At 41.2% G+C, this 22,667-nt stretch overlaps 1 protein-coding gene across 1 annotated transcript in view; it reads right to left on the bottom strand.

The window, feature by feature from the left end:
- Positions 1–22,667, bottom strand: part of RHEB (Ras homolog, mTORC1 binding) — a 52,290-nt gene that overhangs the window by 25,799 nt on the left and 3,824 nt on the right. The window contains exon 2 of the mRNA XM_028489573.2: positions 105–176. Within this exon, the coding sequence (XP_028345374.1) occupies positions 105–176 (72 nt within the window). The remainder of the gene's footprint in view (positions 1–104; positions 177–22,667) is intronic.

Genomic DNA, 22,667 nt, shown 5'->3' with positions numbered 1-22,667 from the left:
TAACTGAATACCCCCTGCAATCAAAGCCTCCAGGAATACACAGTGGCTGTTTGTAGGCAAAAAGCAGGCTTCTCAGTTTATAAATCCTTGAAAACAATACTTACTGTTTTCTATGGTTGGATCGTAGGAATCAACAAATTGGCCTTCAACAAACTGAATCGTCAATGAGGATTTCCCTATAAAAGAGAGCGAAAGCTGAGTACGCATTGGCATATTAAGGTAAAAAAGCTTTAATTTTACTATTTTACCAAGAAATACTCTAAATGGAAATAAATTCCATATATACTACAGGAATTTAAGCCATTACGCTATTATGAATTACACGTCTGTGACATTAACAAACAGCACTGACCAGTACGCGTATCACAGTTTGTCAAAAGTAAACAAACTCTTAAATAAGGTTTAAGCTAAGTTAATTTCCTCTGGTGTCCCTGAAATATGGCTATTAATTTTGAACTCGAAATTAATAAAGCATGATCAGTTTCTTTGGGTTCTTCACTTATGGTTGTTATAAGTGTTACCAAGTAGTTTTCAAAGAGGATAATCTCTGAAAGTATGTGATAAAAGTCAGTTTTTAAAACTTCTTCAAGGTAGAAATTCTCTCTCAATCATTCAGTATTGAAGGCCTCACAATGTCTGGCACACAGAAGACAATAAAGAAATGCTCTGACTTCACAAAATCACCAGTAATAGTTGAGCCTATATGTTAACAAATCAAGAACAAGCGCCCCAAGTTCTCACTCCCCTGTTGTCAGTACATTTCTACTGGAGGACTTTAGAAGAAGATACCCTGTGAAGAAACACTGCAAGAACACAGGCCACATTACAGCCATCCCTCCCCTCAGACACCAAAATCCGAGGATGCTCAAGTCCCTTACATAAAACGGTGTAGTATTAATGAACTTATTTACAAAACAGAAACAGACTCACAGACACAGAAAACAAATTTATGGCTACCAAAGGGGGAAGGTGGGGGGAGGTATAAATTAGGAGCCTGGGATTAGCAGATACATACTGCTAAACAGATAAAACAACAAGGTCCCACTGTACAGCACAGAGGACTATAATCAATATCCTGTAATAAACCATAATGGGAAAGAATATGAAAAATAATATATATGTATAACTGAATCACTTTGCTGTACACCTGAAACTAACACAACGTTGTAAATCAACTATACCACAATAAATTTTAAAAAGGCGTAGTATTTGCATACAACCTAGCACATTTTCCCACATACTTTTAAATCTCTAGATTACTTGTAATACCCAATAAGACAATGTAAATGCCATGTAAACAGTTGCCAGCGTGCAATAAATTCAAGTTTTTCATTTTGGAATTTTCTGCCCCCCGCCCGCCATATTTTCCATCCGAGGTTGGCTGACCCCCGGATGTGGGGCGAATACGAAGGGCAGACTGATTTTATCAGCAGGAAATAGGAAGTGGTCCCTCCCTAATTTCACCCCAAACCCTTCATTCTCTCACGCGTCCTCAGATCATTATTAAGCACACACTCTACATGCTCGCCGTATCTCATGGAACTTCCATCTCAAAGGAGGTGCAGGGAGAACCAAGGAGAGAGGTTTGGTAAAGTGAGTTTCGCACTCCTGGGGTTTGGGTTGGGCCTGTCTTCCTCCAGACCACGGAGAGGTGCGGCCCACAGGGGGCACATTGTTTTCACACCAAAGGAATTCCCCATACACTCAAATTAACTAATACGCGAGCTTTTAAGTAGGGGCTGCTGGGAGACAACGAGAAAAGCCCCAAGTTGGCAGGCCTGCCCGCTCCTCATGAGCAGCTAAGCACCGTTCGGAGCGTCTCGAGAATGACGAACAACTGAAATCCTTCTCTACAAAGCAGCCTACAAGAGCTTTTGAAAATTAAATGTTACTTCCCTGCTTAAAATCCTCACTGCCATCAGAATAACCCCCAGCTCCTAACCCTGCCCACAGCCCTGGGCTCTCCCCGCGGGTGCCCTGCTCTGCCCCCTTCCCTACCTCGTCTGCTGCCCTCCCTCCTCCTCCCGGGCCCTCCCAGGCTCCAGTCACATCCTTCTGTCCCTGCCAAGTTCCTGCCCGCCTTTGTGCCTTTGTCCCGGCCACCCCCCATCTCTGAATGTACAGACTCCCTTTTATCGTTATTCTGGCCCGCGCTCAAACGTCCCTTCTCCGAGACTGCCCAACCGAAGGTGGCGCCAGCTCCCTCACAGTCACTCTCTCATAGCCGCCTTGTTTTATTTCTTTTTAGTGCTTCAAGTTATCTGAAATTCTCTTCTTTCACTAATTAGTCTACCAAGACCAGCGCAGTGCCCAACACACCGTAGACATGTGGGCTCAGACCTCCGAAGGGCACGCTCACACACTCAGATACTACAGAAGGTGTCAATTTATACACATGGCTAGGAAACACAGTTCTAGCCTGTGTTGGTGTCCAAGCACCGGCCTGCCTGTGACATAGGGATACAGTGGTAGTCCAGGAACGCCACACACTTCAAACGGATTGTGTTCAAAAGGAACCATGTTATATAAGCTAGCCCATAAAGGAGCATTTAGCTCAAAATACCGCAAAGCTATTTTATGTAATGAAAGCAGCAAGGGAAAAAAACCCTCTTTTGTAAGTTAGCAAAACTGAAAAATTTTAGAAAGAAAATAAACTTCTTTAGAGCTTTTGAAGAATTCAAAACAAAAGGAATTAAACATGATTTTTAAAACTTTTAAAAAGCAGAATTGGATTAAAAATAGGGAAAGAAAGAGGGTGTGATATACATACTAAGTTCCCCCAAAGAGGAGGGAAACCAGTAGGAAACACTGGATTAGACAGTAATAAACCATTATGTACTGGCACCAGCTAAGTCTCAACAGCCTTACTTGTAGGGGTGAGGGGAGGGGGAGAATAGCCTCAGGACGGATCGCGTGAAATTTCAGAAGCCACAACCAAAAGCAAGTTACACACAGTAAACAAGACAGCATGAGATAAAGTGCAAAGATGCAGTTACAGATAACAACTGGACCACACTTAAAAATACAATTATTGGCACATATCCCAAGAAGAGCTCCTCGTTTGTACCCTTATAGAGGGCATAAATTACGTGACAGGCTAAACGGACATTTAACTTGAAAACACAAGTAATGATTCTGGCAAAAGCAGACAGTGTGGCTCAAGCCAAACCACAATGTAGGTTGACAGCAAACCCTCACCTTCACGAGTAACTGGGACACCAGATTTAAAACTGCAGTTCCTCAGGGGGGCAAGCTGGACTTCTCAATCAGATCGGGCCTCGGAAAGAGGGATTATTCATTAGCAGCAGCAGGACTGAAGAAAAGCTAGGTCTCCCTTGGGTCTCTCATCCTTGGACTCTCCCCTAAGGGAGCTCACTAATTACTTAAATTCAGAAGGGACAGGGAGGCTACATTTGCAGACTTGACACAGTGGTTTTCTACGGTTTCCATTAAAAAGTAAAATTATATAGAAGACAACTAGTACTGAAATCGTTACAAGTCAGCACTAAACGATAATTATTCTTAGTAAATAAAGCCCACTGCTCATAGTGTTCTCAGTCCTGGTTCTAGTAATTTCTGGCTTTCAGAGACATCCTTACCATCCTCATCCTCCAAAGCAGCAATTCAGCTCTTTGGTCAAGTTTCGCAAGCAGTTTGCTTGCAGCAGCTACAAAAGACTTTGTTGATCTACAGCAAATGATGTTCTTTACTTGAGCGCCTTTAAAATTTTCCCCTCATAATAAGTTCATACATTTATTTGGCTTTTGTCCTTATCAAATTCAGATTCTGAAACACTAGTTATTTCCTGAAGATGTTTCAACAATGATCATGCTCTCGAAAGGTGCATTAATTTGTACAATCTGAAGAGAATCTCAACTCCAGATCAACTCTTTGGAGAAATGCCATATGAAGGCAATATAGGAGTGATCTGAAATAAATGGAAAAGCAGCACGTGCCCAGATGTGTGTTTATTAACACAGACATAAATCACTCATTTTATGATATAACAGTACTATAAGAGGTTTGAAAATATATCTCAATATCCCACAATTAACTTCCAAATATTTTCCCTCCAAACTAAGAACCGCCTTAGTTTTAAACGTCATAAAAATTATTTTTAAAAAGTTTCTTCTGAACTTTTACCAGGTGAAAACAGCATTGTCATATATATATATTTTGCAATGGTAATTTAGCACAGTTAAGTTTCTTCACCCAGTATTTTCACAACAGAAGATACACCTTCAAGGTTGTTAACTGAATCTCTCACACTTCACAACTGTTATAAAATAGGCACTATTTATACAAATGTTTTAATACTTTTCAGATTAATTTTGAACAACTTTTCGTGCTTATTCTCCATAAAGAAAAAAAAATTACTTATATATCACTCCCCACCCCTAAACCACCATCCTCTGGAACAGCAGACAGTCACTTGTTCACGGGGATAAATGGGGAGGAGTAGGTTTCAATCTGCTAGGCTATCAAATCGTTGGGCAGAAGGGTCCGTCAGGACCAACGTCCTGCACCTAGCATACAACCCGTCCCAAGAACTGCTTTCATTTTTACCTTGAGTCCTTAAGCTTGCCTTACGGGACTTCGATGTCCATGCAGACGAACTGACTAACAGTTCAGCTTCCAAGCTTATGGGGTCTCGCCACCAGCAACAGCCACCTCCACACACTTCAGCGACCACCTCCTGAGCACACGCCTCCCGCGAACCAATCAATAAGCAGGTGGTGCGTCTTCCCAGCGCCCTCACCTTCTGACTCCCATCACCTAATCCAGACCATCTCTGGAAGCAATGTTTTCAAACCAGGGGTTGTAACCCACCAGATCATGAAATCAACATACTGAGCTAGGACCAGCACCGTTTTTAAAGAAATAGGAACACCAGAGTGGACTGCAAATAATAAAGTCGTCATGGAACTTTTCAGTTATATAAACATTTATGACTGGGTCACAACGTACAATGTATTTCTTACTACAGACTGAAGCCTAAAAAGTTAGATATACCCTGCTCTACGAGTCTCCTGAATCTCCAATCTCTACCACGGTTCACTTCCTTCCCTATCAGTTTAAGTCCCGAGATAAATCACTGTGCACCACGTGCTACTCTTTTATCAGAACCTGTCAATTTCCTTTCTCTGGGCTGATAATTCTATGATCTTAATCTAATCTTTGGCCTTTTGTGAGCCCGTTGAGCTCAGCTGCAGAAAAGCCCCCAACCCTGTGGCTTGGCAACCATTCTCAAGCTGTGGCCTTTCCCCAGCTCTGTCCTCTGTCTTTAGGAATCCTTTCTGTGAGTGTCCCTTTCCCAACAAAGCAGCCAAGTTTGGTTCCAGCAGCATCCCAGGGCAACTTACGGCAACTGCAAATTCCTAAGCCCCACCCAAACCTCCCAGGCAGGAGTATTAACAAGCCCCCACTCATGTGCTGCACCCGAAAGTTTAACTACCACTCCCCCTCAGGTGCCAAGTTTAAATGTGGCCATTCTAAATCACCTACCTCCTCCTGTCTGCAGGGTGTTCCCAATCCTCCAGTTTCTCCCAGCAGCTCAGATCATAAGCATTTAAAGAACACACACATGGGCCAGGAACTGGGACACAGCCGTGAGTACGAGCTGGGGCTGAACCTCAGAGGTAACTGCTGTGACACCACCGTCTTCCACTCACCTCTGCCTTGGCTCTGTGCACGCCAGACAGTGTGAAGGGAGCCCCTGGGCTGTGCAACGCAGCCCGCCTGCCTGGCCCTCTTCACATTGTCGTCACGGCGCAGAGGAAGCGGGCAGCACACCCTTTTTTCCACAGAAGCGATTCCAGCCCCTGGGCTCTACACCCCATCCCCCGGGCTCTACACCCCATCCCCCCTCCTGGGCTCTACACCCCATCCCCCCTCCTGGTCTCCTCCAAACCTTCCTCCTGAAACAGTTCTAAACACATTCTTCGTTTCTCTGCTGGTTTAACTCCAATCCATCTGGTCTGTTCACATGCCTCTGACATACTTATTAAATATGTTTTAAAAATCCAGGGGAGTACATCCTGACTTACGTTCCCCCTCTGCTCTCAGTGCTATAGAAAGACTTGGTTGGGTGTTGCAGCCATTGGGTGCTATATCCCTGACCCCAGAGCTGAGTGCATGCTCCAGAAAATGATCTCAGTCACTTAAAGCTCTACCCCACTAACCCAGATCAAACACAACCATGGGGATGCTTGTGACCTATATGTCCTGTAGTAATCTGACTACAATACCTGACCAAAAGTGTGTAGCCTCTGGTTTGAGGAGCCTTGAAGTAGAGAGTCAGGAAAATAGAGGCTAAAGCTATGGAGGCAGTTAAGAAAGAGCAGCAGCTCTTTCACTTAACAAAAGAAATCAAAGAACAGTGAAGCATGCAACGTATAACAACAATTCCAAGAAACTATTGGCCAGGGGCATGTTGTGACTTTGGGATGTCTGCCTCCACTGGGACCAGATGCTGACACAGCCACCAAGCTGCAGGTGGTCTATTCTCCCCTCCAGTTCCCGAGAGCTAAATGGTTACACTACCCGCACTGAGACCTGGACTGGTAGCTTCATCAGTTCCAGACGGAAGAGCTGCACTGTTCACTCTGTAGAGCGAGGAGATGCGCCCCCAACCTGTGCAAACGCCTTTTTTCCTCCCGGTTCTGCCTCACAACGGTTGTATTTTTAATAGTGTCGAGCTTGGTAACATTTCATTCCATTCTGAATCCCGAGTTTTCAAATCCCTGACTATGGATTAGTTCATTAATTTCTCAAATAGCTATTAAGCAGCTATTATGTTCCAGGCACGGTTCTAGGTGCTGGGATATATCAGCGAACAAAGAGACAGAAATTGCTTGGTACATAAATTCTAATAGTGAGAAGTTTATTAAAATAAAAAAGCACAATAAATGCAATAAATTGGAGAAAATATGTATCTATTCCTTGTAAACGAAAGAACATGACAAATAACTACCATGATTTTTTAAACTAGTGAATGAATGGATCTAAGCAATGATGAGGAGCAGCTATTAATGCCGCAAAAAGAGAAATAACCAGATATTATGGGTCTCCTGATACAAACACAGACCACTACCCTGGTAGCAATTTTAAGGAGGCTGGGGAAGGAAAAAGAGAAAGAAACCACCTAAATCTGACCAAACTGCTAGATTTAACTACCAATTTACAGGAAATAACAGGGGACAAATGAACATCTTGAATATTATAGGATGCAAGAGCAAAAACCCAGATTCTAGGTAACACTTCAGGTAACCCCTATACATCAGAATTTCTAGGGTGGGGCCCATGCATCACTCAGTATTTTTCAAACTCCTCCAGTGATTCCAGCGTGTCTGGAAGTTTGAAAACCAGTGTTCTAAAGCAGGGCTTCCCTAATGCTAAAGAATAAGCAGTTCTCCTAGGTACAAGGTTAAAGTGTAGATTGTTGATCTATTTGATCTGGGGTGGGGTGTGGGATTTTCCATTTCTACCAAGCTCCCTGGTGATACTGATCTCCAAACCAAGTTCTAAAGTTTAGAACACTGGTTCGCAAACTTAGATGCACTCCGGAAACACAGAGGGAATTCCAAAAACTACTGGCTGGGCCTCACCCTCAAGTAATTCTGATTTAATTACTACAAGGTGCAGCCAGGGCACGGGGATTGTTAAAAAGATCCCTGAGTGATTCCAATGTGCCACAAGTTTGAGAACCTTTGGACCAAGGTCAAGGGTAGCAGGAAAAAAGAGATGGAAGAAACTCTGTTCTTGAGTTGACTGACTAGTCAACTGCTAGTCTTCCATTTATGTGAATGAATAAACCTTATTCTTTAAGCCAGCACGAGACAAATTATTTCACAGTCAAAAGCATACTAATTGATTGCAATATTATTGCAATAGAACTGAAAATTTTAGCATCTTCTTATAAAGATCACTCAAATCACTCCTCTTCTATTTGATAAATTCATATTTTAGAGTGATAGGAGTCTTCTCTGCTTTAAAGAAACATTACTTATCACTTGACTCTACACCCACTCTTAACTGACATAATCTGGAAGTAAAATTTCTCAAGGGGGACTTCCCTGGTGGTGCAGTGGTTAAGAGTCCCCCTGCCAGTGCAGGGGACACGGGTTCGAGCCCTGGTCCGGGAAGATCCCACATGCCGCGGAGCAACAAAGCCCGTGCGCCACAACTACTGAGCCTGTGCTCTGGAGGCTGCGAGCCATAACTACTGAACCCACGTGCCACAACTAGTGAAGCCCGCTCACCTAGAGCCCGTGCTCTGCAACAAGAGACGCCGCTGCAATGAGAAGCCCGCGCACCGCAATGAAGAGTAGACCCCGCCTGCTGCAACTAGAGAAAGCCCGCGCACGGCAATGAAGACCCAACGCAGCCATAAATAATAAATACATACATACATAAATATATTAAACAATTATATATATATATAAAAATTTCTCAATGAACAAACATCAGTGATGCCTTCTAATAATTGACTTGAATGATCCTTGGAAGAGGCCAGAGCCAGAAACTTAAAGAAAGCTGCTGACCAAGCACTGGGGTAATATTTTTTATGTGTCTGGGATGGGGGTGGCAAATGGGACAGGACGCAGTCCTACCAGGAACCAAGCAAGCTCCCCACAAGAGGACTGTGGACTGGGGCCAGATGATGGCCAATGAAAAAACCCAACAGAAAAGAGTGAGTAAAGATGGGAAGAGGGCAGAGGAAGTAAGAGGAAAACAACTCAAACACCAACCTGTAATCCCAAATTCCCAACCACACAAAAACTCTATTACTAAGAAAAAGCAGCCATCAGAATAATTGGAAGAGGTGAAATTAATGTTATAAAGGTCTGTGAAGACTGTAACTAAACATACCCAGAGTCTCCAGAGATTATCCAAGGAATTGCTTCTAGTTTAAAAACTTATGAAAAAACAGATTAAACATGATCAAGTGAATATGAAAAAACTTTTTTTTCACAAATACTCTAATAAAAATCTAGGTAACATCTTTTGAAATAAGTTCCTACTATTTCACATAAAATACATTTCAAGTAAATAATGGAATAACTGTGGTTATCGCCACAGGGCAAAAAGTATTCACCAAGTAATAATCAACTTTTCCCATTTCCAGGACTCCATTTATTCTAAGAAACATCATCTGTTAACGGCAGCTTTGCGGGGCAGGGGTTGATGAGAGCACACTAGTAAATTAAAACCACAATACCCCCTGGCATTGAGGAGATATAATTAATAGAAACAGGACTGCGGGTTAAGGTTCAGGATTTGAATTCAGGTTAGGGTGTGAACCCCAGCTGTGTCTCTGGGGAAGTTAATGCCTTTGTGCCTTGGAACCCTCATGCGTGTGATGACTAAACACACTGCACCTTAAGTCCACACACATCGACTGATCCTAGTCCATAATAGGATTCTATGATCACTTGAATTCTGAAAAAGATGTCAGTATGATACAGCTGATTGCCCCTTCAAGGATCCTGTAATCTTAACAGAAAGGAAGGCACCTATGTGAAAAGTCAAGTACACCCCTTCCCCCCACAGGATTAGAAAGTGGTGGTGGTGTTTTTTAAAAAAGAACAGCCAGGGAGTTCCCCAGTGGTCCAGTGGTTAAGACTCCGCGATTCCACTGCAGGGAGCATGGGTTTGACTCCCGGCTGGGGAACTAAGATCCTGCATACCACGAGGTGAGGCCAGAAAAAAAAAAAGGAAGAAGCACCACTGGAGAATTTCTCCTGAGGCGAGGGACGTGAGAGGATGAAACACTAGGGAGATCAGAATGAAATTCTGAAAAATGGACTAGAAATGAAAAATGGGCATTTTAACCTGCTTCAAAATATGTTTTTTTTTTTTTTTGGTACGCGGGCCTCTCACTGCTGTGGCCTCTCCCGTTGCGGGGCACAGGCTCCCGACGCGCAGGCCCAGCGGCCATGGCTCACGGGCCCAGCCGCTCCGCGGCATGTGGAATCTCCCCAGACCGGGTCACGAACCCGTGTCCCCTGCATCGGCAGGCGGACTCTCAACCACTGCGCCACCAGGGAAGCCCTCAAAATAGGTATTTAATACAAACCAGAAAAGGAAAAAAATGGAAAAATTGATCTGTAAGGGAAACAAGAACCTCAGAAAATTTTAAAAAGAAACAAGTATGTACTTGATTTCAAGACTTACTAGGAGACTACAGTTATCAAGACAGCGTGGTGTTGGCATAAAAACAGACATATAGATTAATGGGACAAAATACAGGCTCCAGAAATAAACCCACACATATAAATGATCAGCTGATTTTGGATAAAGGAGCAAAGGCAATTCAAGGGAGAAATAACAGTCTTTTTCAACAAGTGGTGCTGACACAATTGGGTATCACTATTAAAGAGAAAGAACCTGACCATATCCCATATAAAAGTATAGGATAAAAAATGGATCACAGACCAACTGCAAAACCTAAACTTGAAACTTCTGGAAGAAAACATAGGAGAAAATCTCTGTGACCTTGAGTTAAGAAAGATTTCAAAAGCACAATCCATAAAGAAAAAAAGGATATATTGGACTTCATTGAAATTAAAACTGGTCAGCAAAAGATTCTTGTTAAGGGGATGAAAAGACAAACCACAGACCTGGAGAAAACATGTGCAAAACACATTATCCGACAAAGGGCGTGAATCAGGATATATAACAAACTCTTAAAATTTAACAATAAGAAAACCACCCAATTAAGCATACGAGCAAAAGATTTGAACACTTTAACAAAGAAAATATTCAAACGGTAAGTAAGGATTTCCCTGGTGGCGCAGTGGTTAAGAATCTGCCTGCCAATGCAGGCGACACGGGTTCGAGCCCTGGTCTGGGAAGATCCCACATGCCACGGAGCAACTAAGCCCCTGTGCCACAACTACTGAGCCCGTGCGCCACAACTACTGAAGCCTGTCCACTTAGAGCTCGAGCTCCACAAGAGAAGCCACCACAATGAGAAGCCCGTGCACCGCAAAGAAGAGGAGCCCCAGCTCCGCTGCAACTAGAGAGAGCCTGTGTGCAGCAACAAAGACCTAACGCAGACAAAAATAACTTTATTAAAAAAAAATAAAACTGCTGCTAATCAAATTATATAAAAAAAGGCAAGTAAGCCCATGAAATGATGCTTATCATTATTCATTAGGAAAATGCAAATATAATTACAGTGAGATATAACACATCTAATTAATAATGTCTACAATAAAAACACACTGACAACACCAGTGCTGGAGAGGATGTGGAGCAACTGTTCTCTTTGGTGGGGATGCAAAATGGTACAGTCACTTTGGAAGAGGTTTTTAAAAAATACAACACATATTTATCAGATGACCCAGCAGTCCCATTCTTAGGTATTTTTCCAAGAGAAGTGAAAACTATGGTCACGGGTTTCCCTGGTGGCACAGTGGTTGAGAGTCCGCCTGCCGATGCAAGGGACGTGGGTTCGTGCCCCGGTCCGGGAGGATCCCACATGCCGCGGAGCGGCTGGGCCCATAAGCCATGGCCGCTGGGCCTGCGTGTCCGGAGCCTGTGCTCCGCAACGGGAGAGGCCACAGCAGTGAGAGGCCTGCGTACCGCAAAACAAACAAACAAACAAAAAAACTATGGTCACACAAAAACTTGTATGCATATACCTGTAACCGCTTTATTCATAATTGTCCCAAAGTGGAAGCAAACCAAATGTCCTTCAACCTGTTACTGGATAAACAAATTATATTAAATCCATACAAAGGAACACTACTCAGTAATAAAAAGGAACGAACTACTGATAGACACAACAACGTGGATAAATCTCAAATGTGATTCCATTTACATTACATTCTGGAAAAGACAAAACTATAGGGACAGAAAACAGAAGGGGGGTAAGGGCTGACTAGAGGGGCACAAGGGCATTGTGGGGGGGTTGATGGAACTGTTCTGTGTCTTGTGGTTGTGGTTACATAACTATAGAGCGTTTGCTAAAACCGAGCCATACACAAAAAGGGATACATTTTACTGTACGTAAACTGTACTTCAAGTTTAAAAAAGAATCTTAACCTTTACCTCAGACACAAAAATTAGCTGGAAATGGATCACAGACCGAAACTTAAGAGCTAAAACAATTATACTTCTAGAAGTAAACATGAGAAAATTTTTATGATCTTCAGATAGGCAAAGATACCTTACATGATAAAAAATGAGTAAACCAATAAACAAAAGAACTGATAAACTGGGCTTTAACAAAATTACAAATTTCTGTTCTTTGAAACGTAAGAAAATGAAAAGGAAGCCATGAACTAGGAGAAAATATTATATATATATGAAAAAGAACTATTATTCAGAATACATAACTCAATAAAAAGAACCCAATAACAAAGACAAAACACTTGGACACTTCACAAAAGAAGATATACGAATGGTCAAGAGGTATATGAAAAGACGCTCAATGTCATTAGTCATTGGGAAAAGTCAAATTTCCATGGCCTACTGCATCAGTACTGCTAAAGAGTTAGAAAACTGACAATATCAGGTATCAGTGAGGATGGGTCTCATTTGTTGCTGGCGGGAGTGGAAAATGGTACAAATGCTTTGGCAAACTGGTAGCTGCTCAGAAAATTAAAAACTTAATACATGTGACCCAGCAACTCCATTCCAAGGTGCTTACCAAAGAGAAATGACAGTGTCAACAAACGTACAACAGATGCTCATCAAAGCTTTATTCTTAGCAGTGAAACACTGGAAACAAGTGACTGGAGAAACAAATTATGGTATATGCATACACCAGAATACTGCTCAGCAATAAAAAGAAACTGCTTATATATGTGACAACATGGATGGATCTCAAAACATTATACTAATTGAAAGAAGTCACACAATAGGAGTATTTATTGTGTGATTCTATTTATGTGAAATTTTATAACAAGAAAAACTAATCGATAGTAATGGAAAGCAGATCAGTGTTTGCCTGGAAGTGGGGTGGGGAATGAGGGAACTTTGGGGGATGATGAAAATGTTTATTTTGATTGGAGTAATGGCTTTACATAGGTGAATAAATCTGTCAAAACCCATCTAACTTTACACTTAAAACGGGAACTTTATTAGACATAAATTATACCTCAATAAAACTTGATTTTTCTTTGTCTTATTGAAGTATAGTTGATGTACAATATTACCTAAGTTATAGATGTATAATATAGTGATTCACAATTTTTAAAGGTTATACTCCGTTTATAGTTACTATAAAATATTGGCTATATCCCCTGTGTTGTACAATATATTCTTGTAGCTTATTTTATACATAATAGTTTGTACCTCTTAATCCCCTACCTCTAGGTTGCCCCTCTGCCCTTCCGTCTCCCCACTGGTAACCACTAGTTTGTTCTCTGTAACTGTGAGTCTGCTTCTTTTTGGTTATATTCACTACTTCGTCGTATTTTAACATTTTTATCATTATTTTTAAATTTTGGCTGCGTCAGATTTTCGAGGCGGCAGGCGGGATCTTTTCATTGAGGCACATGGGCTTCTCTGCAGCTGTGGTGCACAGGTTCCAAGGCGCGTGGGCTCTGTAGTTTGTGGCACGTGGGCTCTCTAGTTGAGGAGCATGGGCGTAGTTGCCCCGCAACATGTGGGATCTTAGTTCCCAACCAGGGATCGAACCGTGTCCCCTACATTGGAGGGTGGATTCTTTACCACTGGACCACCAGGGAAGTCCCTGTTGCATTTTTTATTTTCCACATATAAGTGATAGCATACAGTATTTGTCTTGGAGGGTATTATGCTAAGTGAAATAAGTCAGATAGAGAAAGACACAACTTGATTTTAAAACAAGTATTAAAAAGGGAAGACATTTATTTTTTTTACAAAGCATAATAGGATAGTGATTAGCTATGTGACAGTAGGCAGTTTTCCTGGTCTGTCTCCTCATTTGTAAAATAGATATAATAACAGCAAATACTTTATAGGTAGTTGTGAAGATTAAATGAAAATATCGATACATGCAGAATATCTGCTATGTAATAATAATGACATTTATTGAGGACTTATTACATAACCACATTCTAGACATTTTCATTTAATCCTAGTCTCACATTCTAATAATTATATCTAATATATTAACTTGAAATCTAAGAAAATGATATACAGTAACAACTACTGAAGTTAAATCCTCAAACTCATATGAAAAAATATCAAGAAATATAAGAATACACACACATACCCCTAATGCAGAAAATTACTGTTTCAGTAATCACTGCGTAACAAACACCTCAAAACTTAGTGGCTGAAATAAACAACTATCTCATTTCTTCCTGATACTACAATCAAGGCTGGGCTCGGCTGGCTCCTCTGCTGGTCTTAAAGTCACCCCTTGGCTGCCTCAGCTGGTGGGAGGCTGGGGGCCAGACTCAGCTGGGAGGGTTGGACCTTCTCCCTTCCCACATGTCTTCTAAGGTCTCTCCCCCATGTTCCTCGAAGCTCCAGAGAACACAGAAGCAGAAGCTGCCGACTTATTAAGGCTTGAGCCTGGCACTGGCCCATCATCATCTCTGCAGTGTCTTGCTGGTCAGGAGTGCCACAGGGCCAGGACATGAATTAGTACCAGGAAGGTGCTTCTCTGGGAGCCACTGATGGAAGGACATCAATAAAAGGGACCAGGTTTGCAAACAGCAGAGAAAAGACTACAGAATCACCCGGGGCTGTAAACGGATGCCAACCTGAATATCATCATTGTTAAAAGGGCTAGAATAACAACGAACCGTATGAAGGTTTCTTTAACGATGTGTTCCTTACACAATACACGATACCAATTACATGCTGATTAAAAAAATGTGTAGTTCTGTCCCCGGTGGCGCAGTGGTTAAGAATCTGCCTGCCAATGCAGGGCACATGGGTTTGAGCCCTGGCCCGGGAAGATCCCACATGCTGCGGAGCAACTAAGCCCGTGCGCCACAACTACTGAGCCTGCACTCTAGAGCCCGCACGCCTAGAGCCCGTGCCCCGCAACGAGAAGCCACCGCAACGAGAAGCCCACGCACCGCAATGAAGAGTAGCCCCCGCTCGCCTCAACAAGAGAAAGTCTGCGCGCAGCAACGAAGACCCAATGCAGCCAAAAAAAAAAAAAAAAAAAAAAGAAAAAAAAAGTGTAGTTCTGTCAATAGCAGCATTGGTTATTGTTGCTTTTTTGAGGGGTCAGGGTGAGATGTATATATATCAGGGTCACCAAGGAATCTTTTGGAAAAAAAACACAAAACACCTCACCATTCTAATTTTAAAAAGGGTGCCTAAGGAGTTCCTGTGTGCTCTGCAGAAGTGCTTCCTGTGATTCTAATATGCATCCCCATCCCCACATCTCCACCACATACAGAGTCAGATGAGGGCATGTGATACAGATAATCCAAATTTTAATTGTTCACCAGAACCTACAAGTGAGACAGTTTTAAGAGTTTACGACCCAATTCCTGGAAATCTCTGCCCCTTCCCCAAAATAGTTGGAATAATTCTCCCACTCATTAGCCTGTGAAATTACCCAACCTATAAAAACTAACCACCCCATATTTCAGGGCCTCTCAACTTCTAAGACGGCCCACACCCTGTCTACGGAGTGTGTATCTCCCTGAGTAAACCTTCTTTCACTTAAAAAAAAAAGTTTACAAAACATTTTCACATGAATTATCTCATTTGTTCCTATGAATTAAGCAGGGTTGACATCATCTTATTCTCTCTCACACTCCCTTACCAATTTTCAAAAAACAGATGCTAGGAGAGAAAAAAATTAAGGTGCAATTATTATTTTGACAAAGAGAATAACCACGTAAAACTGGTTCACAAAATTACTACTCATTCAAATACTTTTTAAAAATATATAAATTTATTTATTTATTTTTTGGCTGCGTCGGGTCTTTGTTGCTGCATGCAGGCTTTCTCTAGTTGCAGTGAGCGGGGCTGCTCTTCATTGCAGTGTGCGGGCTTCTCACTGCGGTGGCTTCTCTTGTTGCGGAGCACGGGCTGTAGGCCCGCAGGCCTAAGTAGTTGTGGCTCATGGGCTCTAGAGCGCAGGCTCAGTAGTTGTGGCACACGGGCTGCTTCGCGGCATGTGGGATCTTCCAGGACCAGGGATCGAACCCATGTCCCCTGCATTGGCAGGCAGATTCTTAACCACTGCGCAACCAGGGAAGCCCTCAAATACTTATTAGGTGCTTACTATTGCCAAGCACTAGGCTACCAGATACATTCCACTGAGGAAAATAAGAGAAATAAGTTTGTACCATAACATGAAGATCTGAGTTACATAAATGAAGAAGTTTAACTGTCTGGGTTATTAAGCTAAAAGAAAAAAACGAAAGTGCTGACAAGAAAGGCCATGGACCTGCTTCCCTAAAGATTTTAAAAACAGGATATTCATCTCATCTCTCTGGGATGATTTATAGGTAAAGCCAAGTTGGAAGGTAAGGGAATAGAACTGATAAACTGCAGTCAATTATATGTTTGGCAACAACGAAAAGAATGAATTTTGCTAGATTTGTGGCCAAAATTGGGGAGAAGGCTGGGGGTCGGGTGGGAAAGAGCTAGAGAAAAGCAAACAAGAGATAAATTCCTAAATTATAAAACATGTTTAATGAGAACATGGAGTTTAAGACCGATCAAAACTAGTAATAAAAAAAATTAGGAAAATGATTTGAGACATAAAGCATATTTAACAATCAGCATGAATGGTTATTAATAAAGATTATTTCTTCAAAAGCTCTTTAAAACTGCATTGACCCCACATACTAACACCAATCCATCCCTCACCATATCTGTGCTACCTCAGGGAGCTTAAAGATAACTGTATACAGCGGTTACCTCACTAGACTGAAGCTCCCTGGGGGCAGAGATCAGGACTGCCCTGGCCTTGGTGGCTAAGTACACAGTGCCTGGAGCATAGTAGGGACTTAAGTTACTCAAACATGTAATGAACGCCTATTTGAATAACATGTGATACACTTAACGCACACACTGCCCTCTTCAACCAGTCACTTCAGCAGTTCAGTCTTTTGAGGGTCTGAAATCCTCTGGATAGCTGATAAAAGTCCTGGACTCCTGCCGCAGAAAATATGCACCCAGTCTCAGGCAAAGCTCATGAAGTCCAAGTTAAGAACCACTACTCGAAGTGGGCACCAGAACTGAAGACAGCACTCTGCCTGGGGTTCAGAGTTCCGCCAAGCGAGTTTACGATGAGAACCCGTCAACTGAACTGCTCAGAAAATTAATCCAGGTCTCTCCACCTGTATATGCACAGGAGATTCTTCTGAAATGTAAACGTAAGACTTCACATCTGTGGCCCTCCTTTCCTCCAGCAGCCACCTCAGTGATGTTCTGTTCTGAACTTTTGCATGGCTCTCCTCTGTGGTCAGGCACTCCTGCCCTCTGGTGTACTCAAGGCCAAACTCACATCTAGTTTCTTCCCAGAAGGTGGGTTGGAAATCCCACTTCTACCCCCACCACGGAGCACCACATTTTATAGTGTGGTGTGTCCAGTCTGCCAAGGTCATTTTGAACCCTCCTCCATCTTGATGTCAGTCACCATGGTTGAATTTTGCCAACTAGGTTTTTCATTCAGTCACTCATATAAATTATGAACAAGACTGAAGAGAAACTGTATTTTTAAATACTCTCTTTAAAATAAATTCCGAAAGTGATTTAGATTTGAAAACCAGCAAAATACTGGCCAGATGCATTTATACCCAAGACATACAAGTCTAAGAAAAGCATTTTCATGTCCTAAAACTATATTAACTGTAAAAGTCACAGTTAATTTCATCTCCATTGTTCACAAATTATTTACCATGCCTTCATGTAGCTAACATTCAACTTTGAAACTTGCAAAAAGCAGGATCATAACATAGCTGGTTAAAGTACCTATTTCTGTTTCAAAAGTCCCTGGGGAGTCTTTCTGCAACTAAGAAAGCTCAACAAAAAGCGAAATGGGGGAGGGGGAGCAGGGAGGTAAGAGGGAACTCAATTATATCACGGTTAGGACGCCAAGCAGCCAAGGACCTGTACGAGTTAATTTTATTAGGATCCTTAAATCACCCTGCTTTCACTCGCCCACAGAGTGCAATACAAGGTTTCCGGCACTTCTGTTCTAAACTAGTACCAATTTAGACTTCAAATTCCAACGCCTTACGTGGCGCTCTCTTTTATCAGATGCCCAATATATATTTAAGATTATTAAAACACTAAAATAGTATCCCCGGACCTTTGTGTTTGAGGTATTAAATTAAATTTCTAAATCAGTCAAGCAATTCATGTCAAAGGTACCCAAGAGTTTACATTCTCACGGTTATCAGTTTAAGACAGACTGTGAGTACTCTACTGTTAAGACTTAATTTGGTCCTTCAAAATAAATTAGAACTAAGAATAAAGGTTCTCTCAAGTGTGAGCACTAGAGAATTCATAATGCTTTTAACTTGCACAATCAAGTCCATGTTCAGTTATGATTTATTCAAATAAACAAGTACAATCCACTCATGGACAGTATTAAAGTTATTAACTCTCTCTTCCAGACCCTAAGCTAAGGAAACTGTTGGACCTTTTTGACTCCATAATCACAGGTAGAGATGGCTATTTCTCATTTTGTGATAAAGTTGCTGATACTTGTACTTGAAAACCATGTTAATTAGCATACAGATCCTGCTGTGCTGCCACCTTGAAATTTTTGTTACTCTTTGGGAGCTTCTTTAGTACCAGGTCAAAAACCAAGACTTCACCCCAAACTACACAACAATCAGAGGCCAAGTCAACCGGCATTTAGACATCCTAACTCTCCCCAGGCTTCAGTGATTCACTGCTTATTACACAGGAGGAAAGTTTCCCTACAGTCCCTGTACGGCCAGCTCCTGACCACCTTTTCCAACCCCACTTCCTCTTCCCACCTGGTAACGCTTAGCCGCCCCAACCCCTTCCGTTGTCAACATGCCGAGTTCTTTCCCACCTCACCAGCCCGGCCTCGTCCAGTACCGCAGGGCCTCTCCTGGAGTCTCTCCTCTAAGACCGTGGTCACCGCGTCCCCTTGAACAGGAGTGAGTAACAGTCTAGCAAGATCCCGCACACCATGCTTCGATGGTTCTCCAAGTAGTCTGCACAACTCTGGGGGTCCCTTGAGACTTTTTCAGGGGGCTCACAAGTCAAAACTATTTCCATAATACCATATATTATTTGCCTTTTCCACTATGTTCATATATGCACGAATGGTGCTAAACCAGTGGTGGGTAGAACTGCTAGACTGGTTGGTGCCCCTTAGCACAAATCAGGACAGTGGTCACAAACTGTAGAGGACAGTCACTGTAATCTTCACCACCATGCACTCACAGCAAAAAAGGAAAAAAAAAGCCAAGCCATTTTTACTTAACAATGTCCTTGAGGAAGTGGTAAAAATTATTAATTTTATTAAATCTTGACCTTTAAATACATGTCTTTTTAATGTTCTGCAGACAAAATGGGATGTATGCATAAAGCATGGCTGCTATGCACTGAAGTGTGACGCTGTCTAGGAGAAAAGCACTTGTGCAACGGTTTGGGAAGTCGTCTGAAACAGACACTGTTATCATGGAACACCATTTTTACTTGTAAGAATGACCAACAAACTATCATTGGTTCAGATATGGGTATCTGGCAGACATTTTCTTGGAAATGAAACTCATTTTAAGTAAAACTGGTAGCATTTTGCCAACAATCAAATTCGAACTCTCAAGAGGAATTAGAAATCTGCATCACTCAGGGTGAACTTAACAGCTTCCCAATATTTAGATTTTTCTGAGATTGATGGTGATATTAAAAAATGTCATTTAAAGAAATATCTGTATATTGAAATGCGTCAAAATGTGGAAGGATCTGCATAACAGTGAACCAATATTTTCCAAATGACCAACGTACGATGTTCCCAAGTCAGGTATGGGTAGCAGATCCATTCAAAGTGCAAACAAACCAACAGAGTTCAGTGGTACAGAGTAAAAAACACTTCATCCATGTGAGTTTAGATGCTACAACTAACTTCTAACAAACTACCACTTATGGAGTCTTGGTTCGATGGTGTCAAAGAATACCCACAATTACCTGAAAAGGTAATATTAAAATGCTCCTTCCTTTCCCAGGTATGTATCTGTGCAGGCTCATATACTTTATTAAAGTAACATATTGCAATGGAATGAATTCAGAAGCACATATGAGAATTCAGCTGTTTTTTAAACCAGGTATTGAAGATACTTGCAAAACTGTAAAACACCATCAAAATCCCAGTTGCTTTTTTTTTTTTTTTTGGCAGAAATTGATAAGCCAGTCCTAAAATTCGTATGAAAATACAAGGGACTCAGAATAGTCAATCTTAAAAAAGAATTAAGTTAGAGGGCTCACACTTCCGTATTTTGAAACTTACCATAAAACAACAGTAATCTAGACAGTGTGATACTGGCACAAGGACCATATAGATCAAAGGAACAGAGTCCAGGAATAAACCCTGTACATTTATGGTCACGTGGTTTTTGACAAGGATGTCAAGACAATTCAGTGAGGAAAGAATAGTCTTTTAACAGAAGGTGCTGGGACAACTTGATATCTACATACAAAAGAATCAAGTTGTACTCCTATCTCCCAACACATACAAAATTTAACTCTGAATAGATAATAGACCCAAATATAAGAAATAAAAGTATAAAACATTTAGAAGAAAACAGAGTGGTAAATCTACATAGCCTTGGATTGGGCAATGGTTTCTTAAATATGACACCAAAAGTACAAGTGACAAAAGAAAAAAATAAATAAATTGGACTTTGTCAAAATTTTAAATTTTTGCTTCAAAGGCCACCATCAAGAAAGTGAAAAGACAACCCAAAGAATGGAAGAAATTATTTGCAAATAGTATATGATACTTCACACCCATAAGGATGGCTGGTACAAGAAAGACAGATGAGCTAATTAATTATTAGAGAAATGCAAATCAAAACTACAATGAGGTACCACTTCACACTGGTCAGAATGGCCATTATTAAAAAGTCTACAAATAACAAATGTGGGAGAGTGTGGAGAAAAGGGAACGCTCCTACACTGTTGGTTGGGAATGTAAGTTGGTGCAGCCACTATGGAGAACAGTATGGAGATTCCTTAAAAAACTAAAAATAGAACTACTGCATGACCCTGCAATCCCACTCCTGGACAAATATCTGGAAAAGACGAAAATTCTAATTTGAAAAGATACATGCACCCCTATGTTCATAGCAGCACTATTTACAATAGCCGAGACGTGGAAACAACCTAAACGTCCATCGACAGATGAATGGATAAAGAAGATGTGATACATATATACAGTGGAATATTACTCAGCCATAAAAAAGAATGAAATAATGTCATTTGCAGCAACATGGATGGAACTAGAGATTATCAAACTAAGTGAATTTAAGCCAGACAGAAAAATACTCTATATCACTTATATGTGGAATCTAAAATATGACACAAATGAACTTATTTACGAAGCAGAAACAGACTCACAGACATACAAAACAAACTTATGGTCACCAAAGGGGAAAGGAGGTGGGGGGAGGGATAAATTAGGACTTTGGGATTAGCAGATACAAACTATTATATATAAAATAAACAACAAGGTCCCACTGCATAGCACAGGGAACTATATTCAATACACTATAATAAACCATAATTGAAAAGAATATGAATATGAATATATATATATATTACAGAATCACTTTTCTGTGCAACAGAAACTAACACAACACTCTAAGTCAACTGTATTATATGTCAATTAAAAAAATAAAAAATAATGCAAATTAAATACGACAGATAACAGGTGTTGGTGAGGGTGTGGAGAAACTGAAACCAATTTCAACTGTTGGTTGGAATGTAAAATGGTTGGAAAACAGTTTGACAGTTCTTCAAAATATTAAACATAAAATTACCATACGACCCAGCAATTACACTCCTAGGAGTATACCTAAAAGAAGCGAAAACATGCCTACACAAAAATCACACACACAAAATATGAAATACGAATGCTCAGAACAGCAGTACTTCTAATAGCTCAAATATAGAAACAGCCTGCATGTCCATCAATTGACAAATGTATGAACAGAATGTGGTATATTCAAATAATGCAATATTATTTGGCAACCAAAAGGAATGAATTACTGATACATGCTACAACATGGATGAACCTTGAAAATATTTATGTTAAATGACAAATGCCAGGCACAAAAGACCATGTATACGTGATTCCATTTATATGAAATGTCCAGAATAGGTAAATTCATAGAAACAGAAAGTAGATCAGTGGATGACAGGGGCTGAGGTGAGGAGAGGATGGAAAGTGACTGACTGCTAATGAGTACAGAGTTTCTTTTTGGGGAGATGAAGGTAAGTAGGGATCGATATAACCCACATGGACATCAAAGTAACATCTGATATAACAAAAAAGAAGCAAACTCACAGATATACAGAACTAACGGTTAGCAGTGGGGAGAGGCAATACAGGGGTAGGGGATTAAGACATACAAACTTTTATGTACAAAATAAACTACAAGGATATATTGTACAACACGGGCAATACAGCCAGTTTTTCGTTTTTTTTTTTTTGCGGTACGCGGGCCTCTCACTGTTGTGGCCTCTCCCGTTGCGGAGCACAGGCTCCGGAC

This window comes from Physeter macrocephalus, chromosome 5, assembly GCF_002837175.3.
Source record: "Physeter macrocephalus isolate SW-GA chromosome 5, ASM283717v5, whole genome shotgun sequence".
In the NCBI taxonomy this organism is placed as follows: domain Eukaryota; kingdom Metazoa; phylum Chordata; class Mammalia; order Artiodactyla; family Physeteridae; genus Physeter; species Physeter macrocephalus.
Note: the sequence above shows the minus strand (reverse complement) of the source record. Positions and strands in the feature narration are given on the sequence as shown.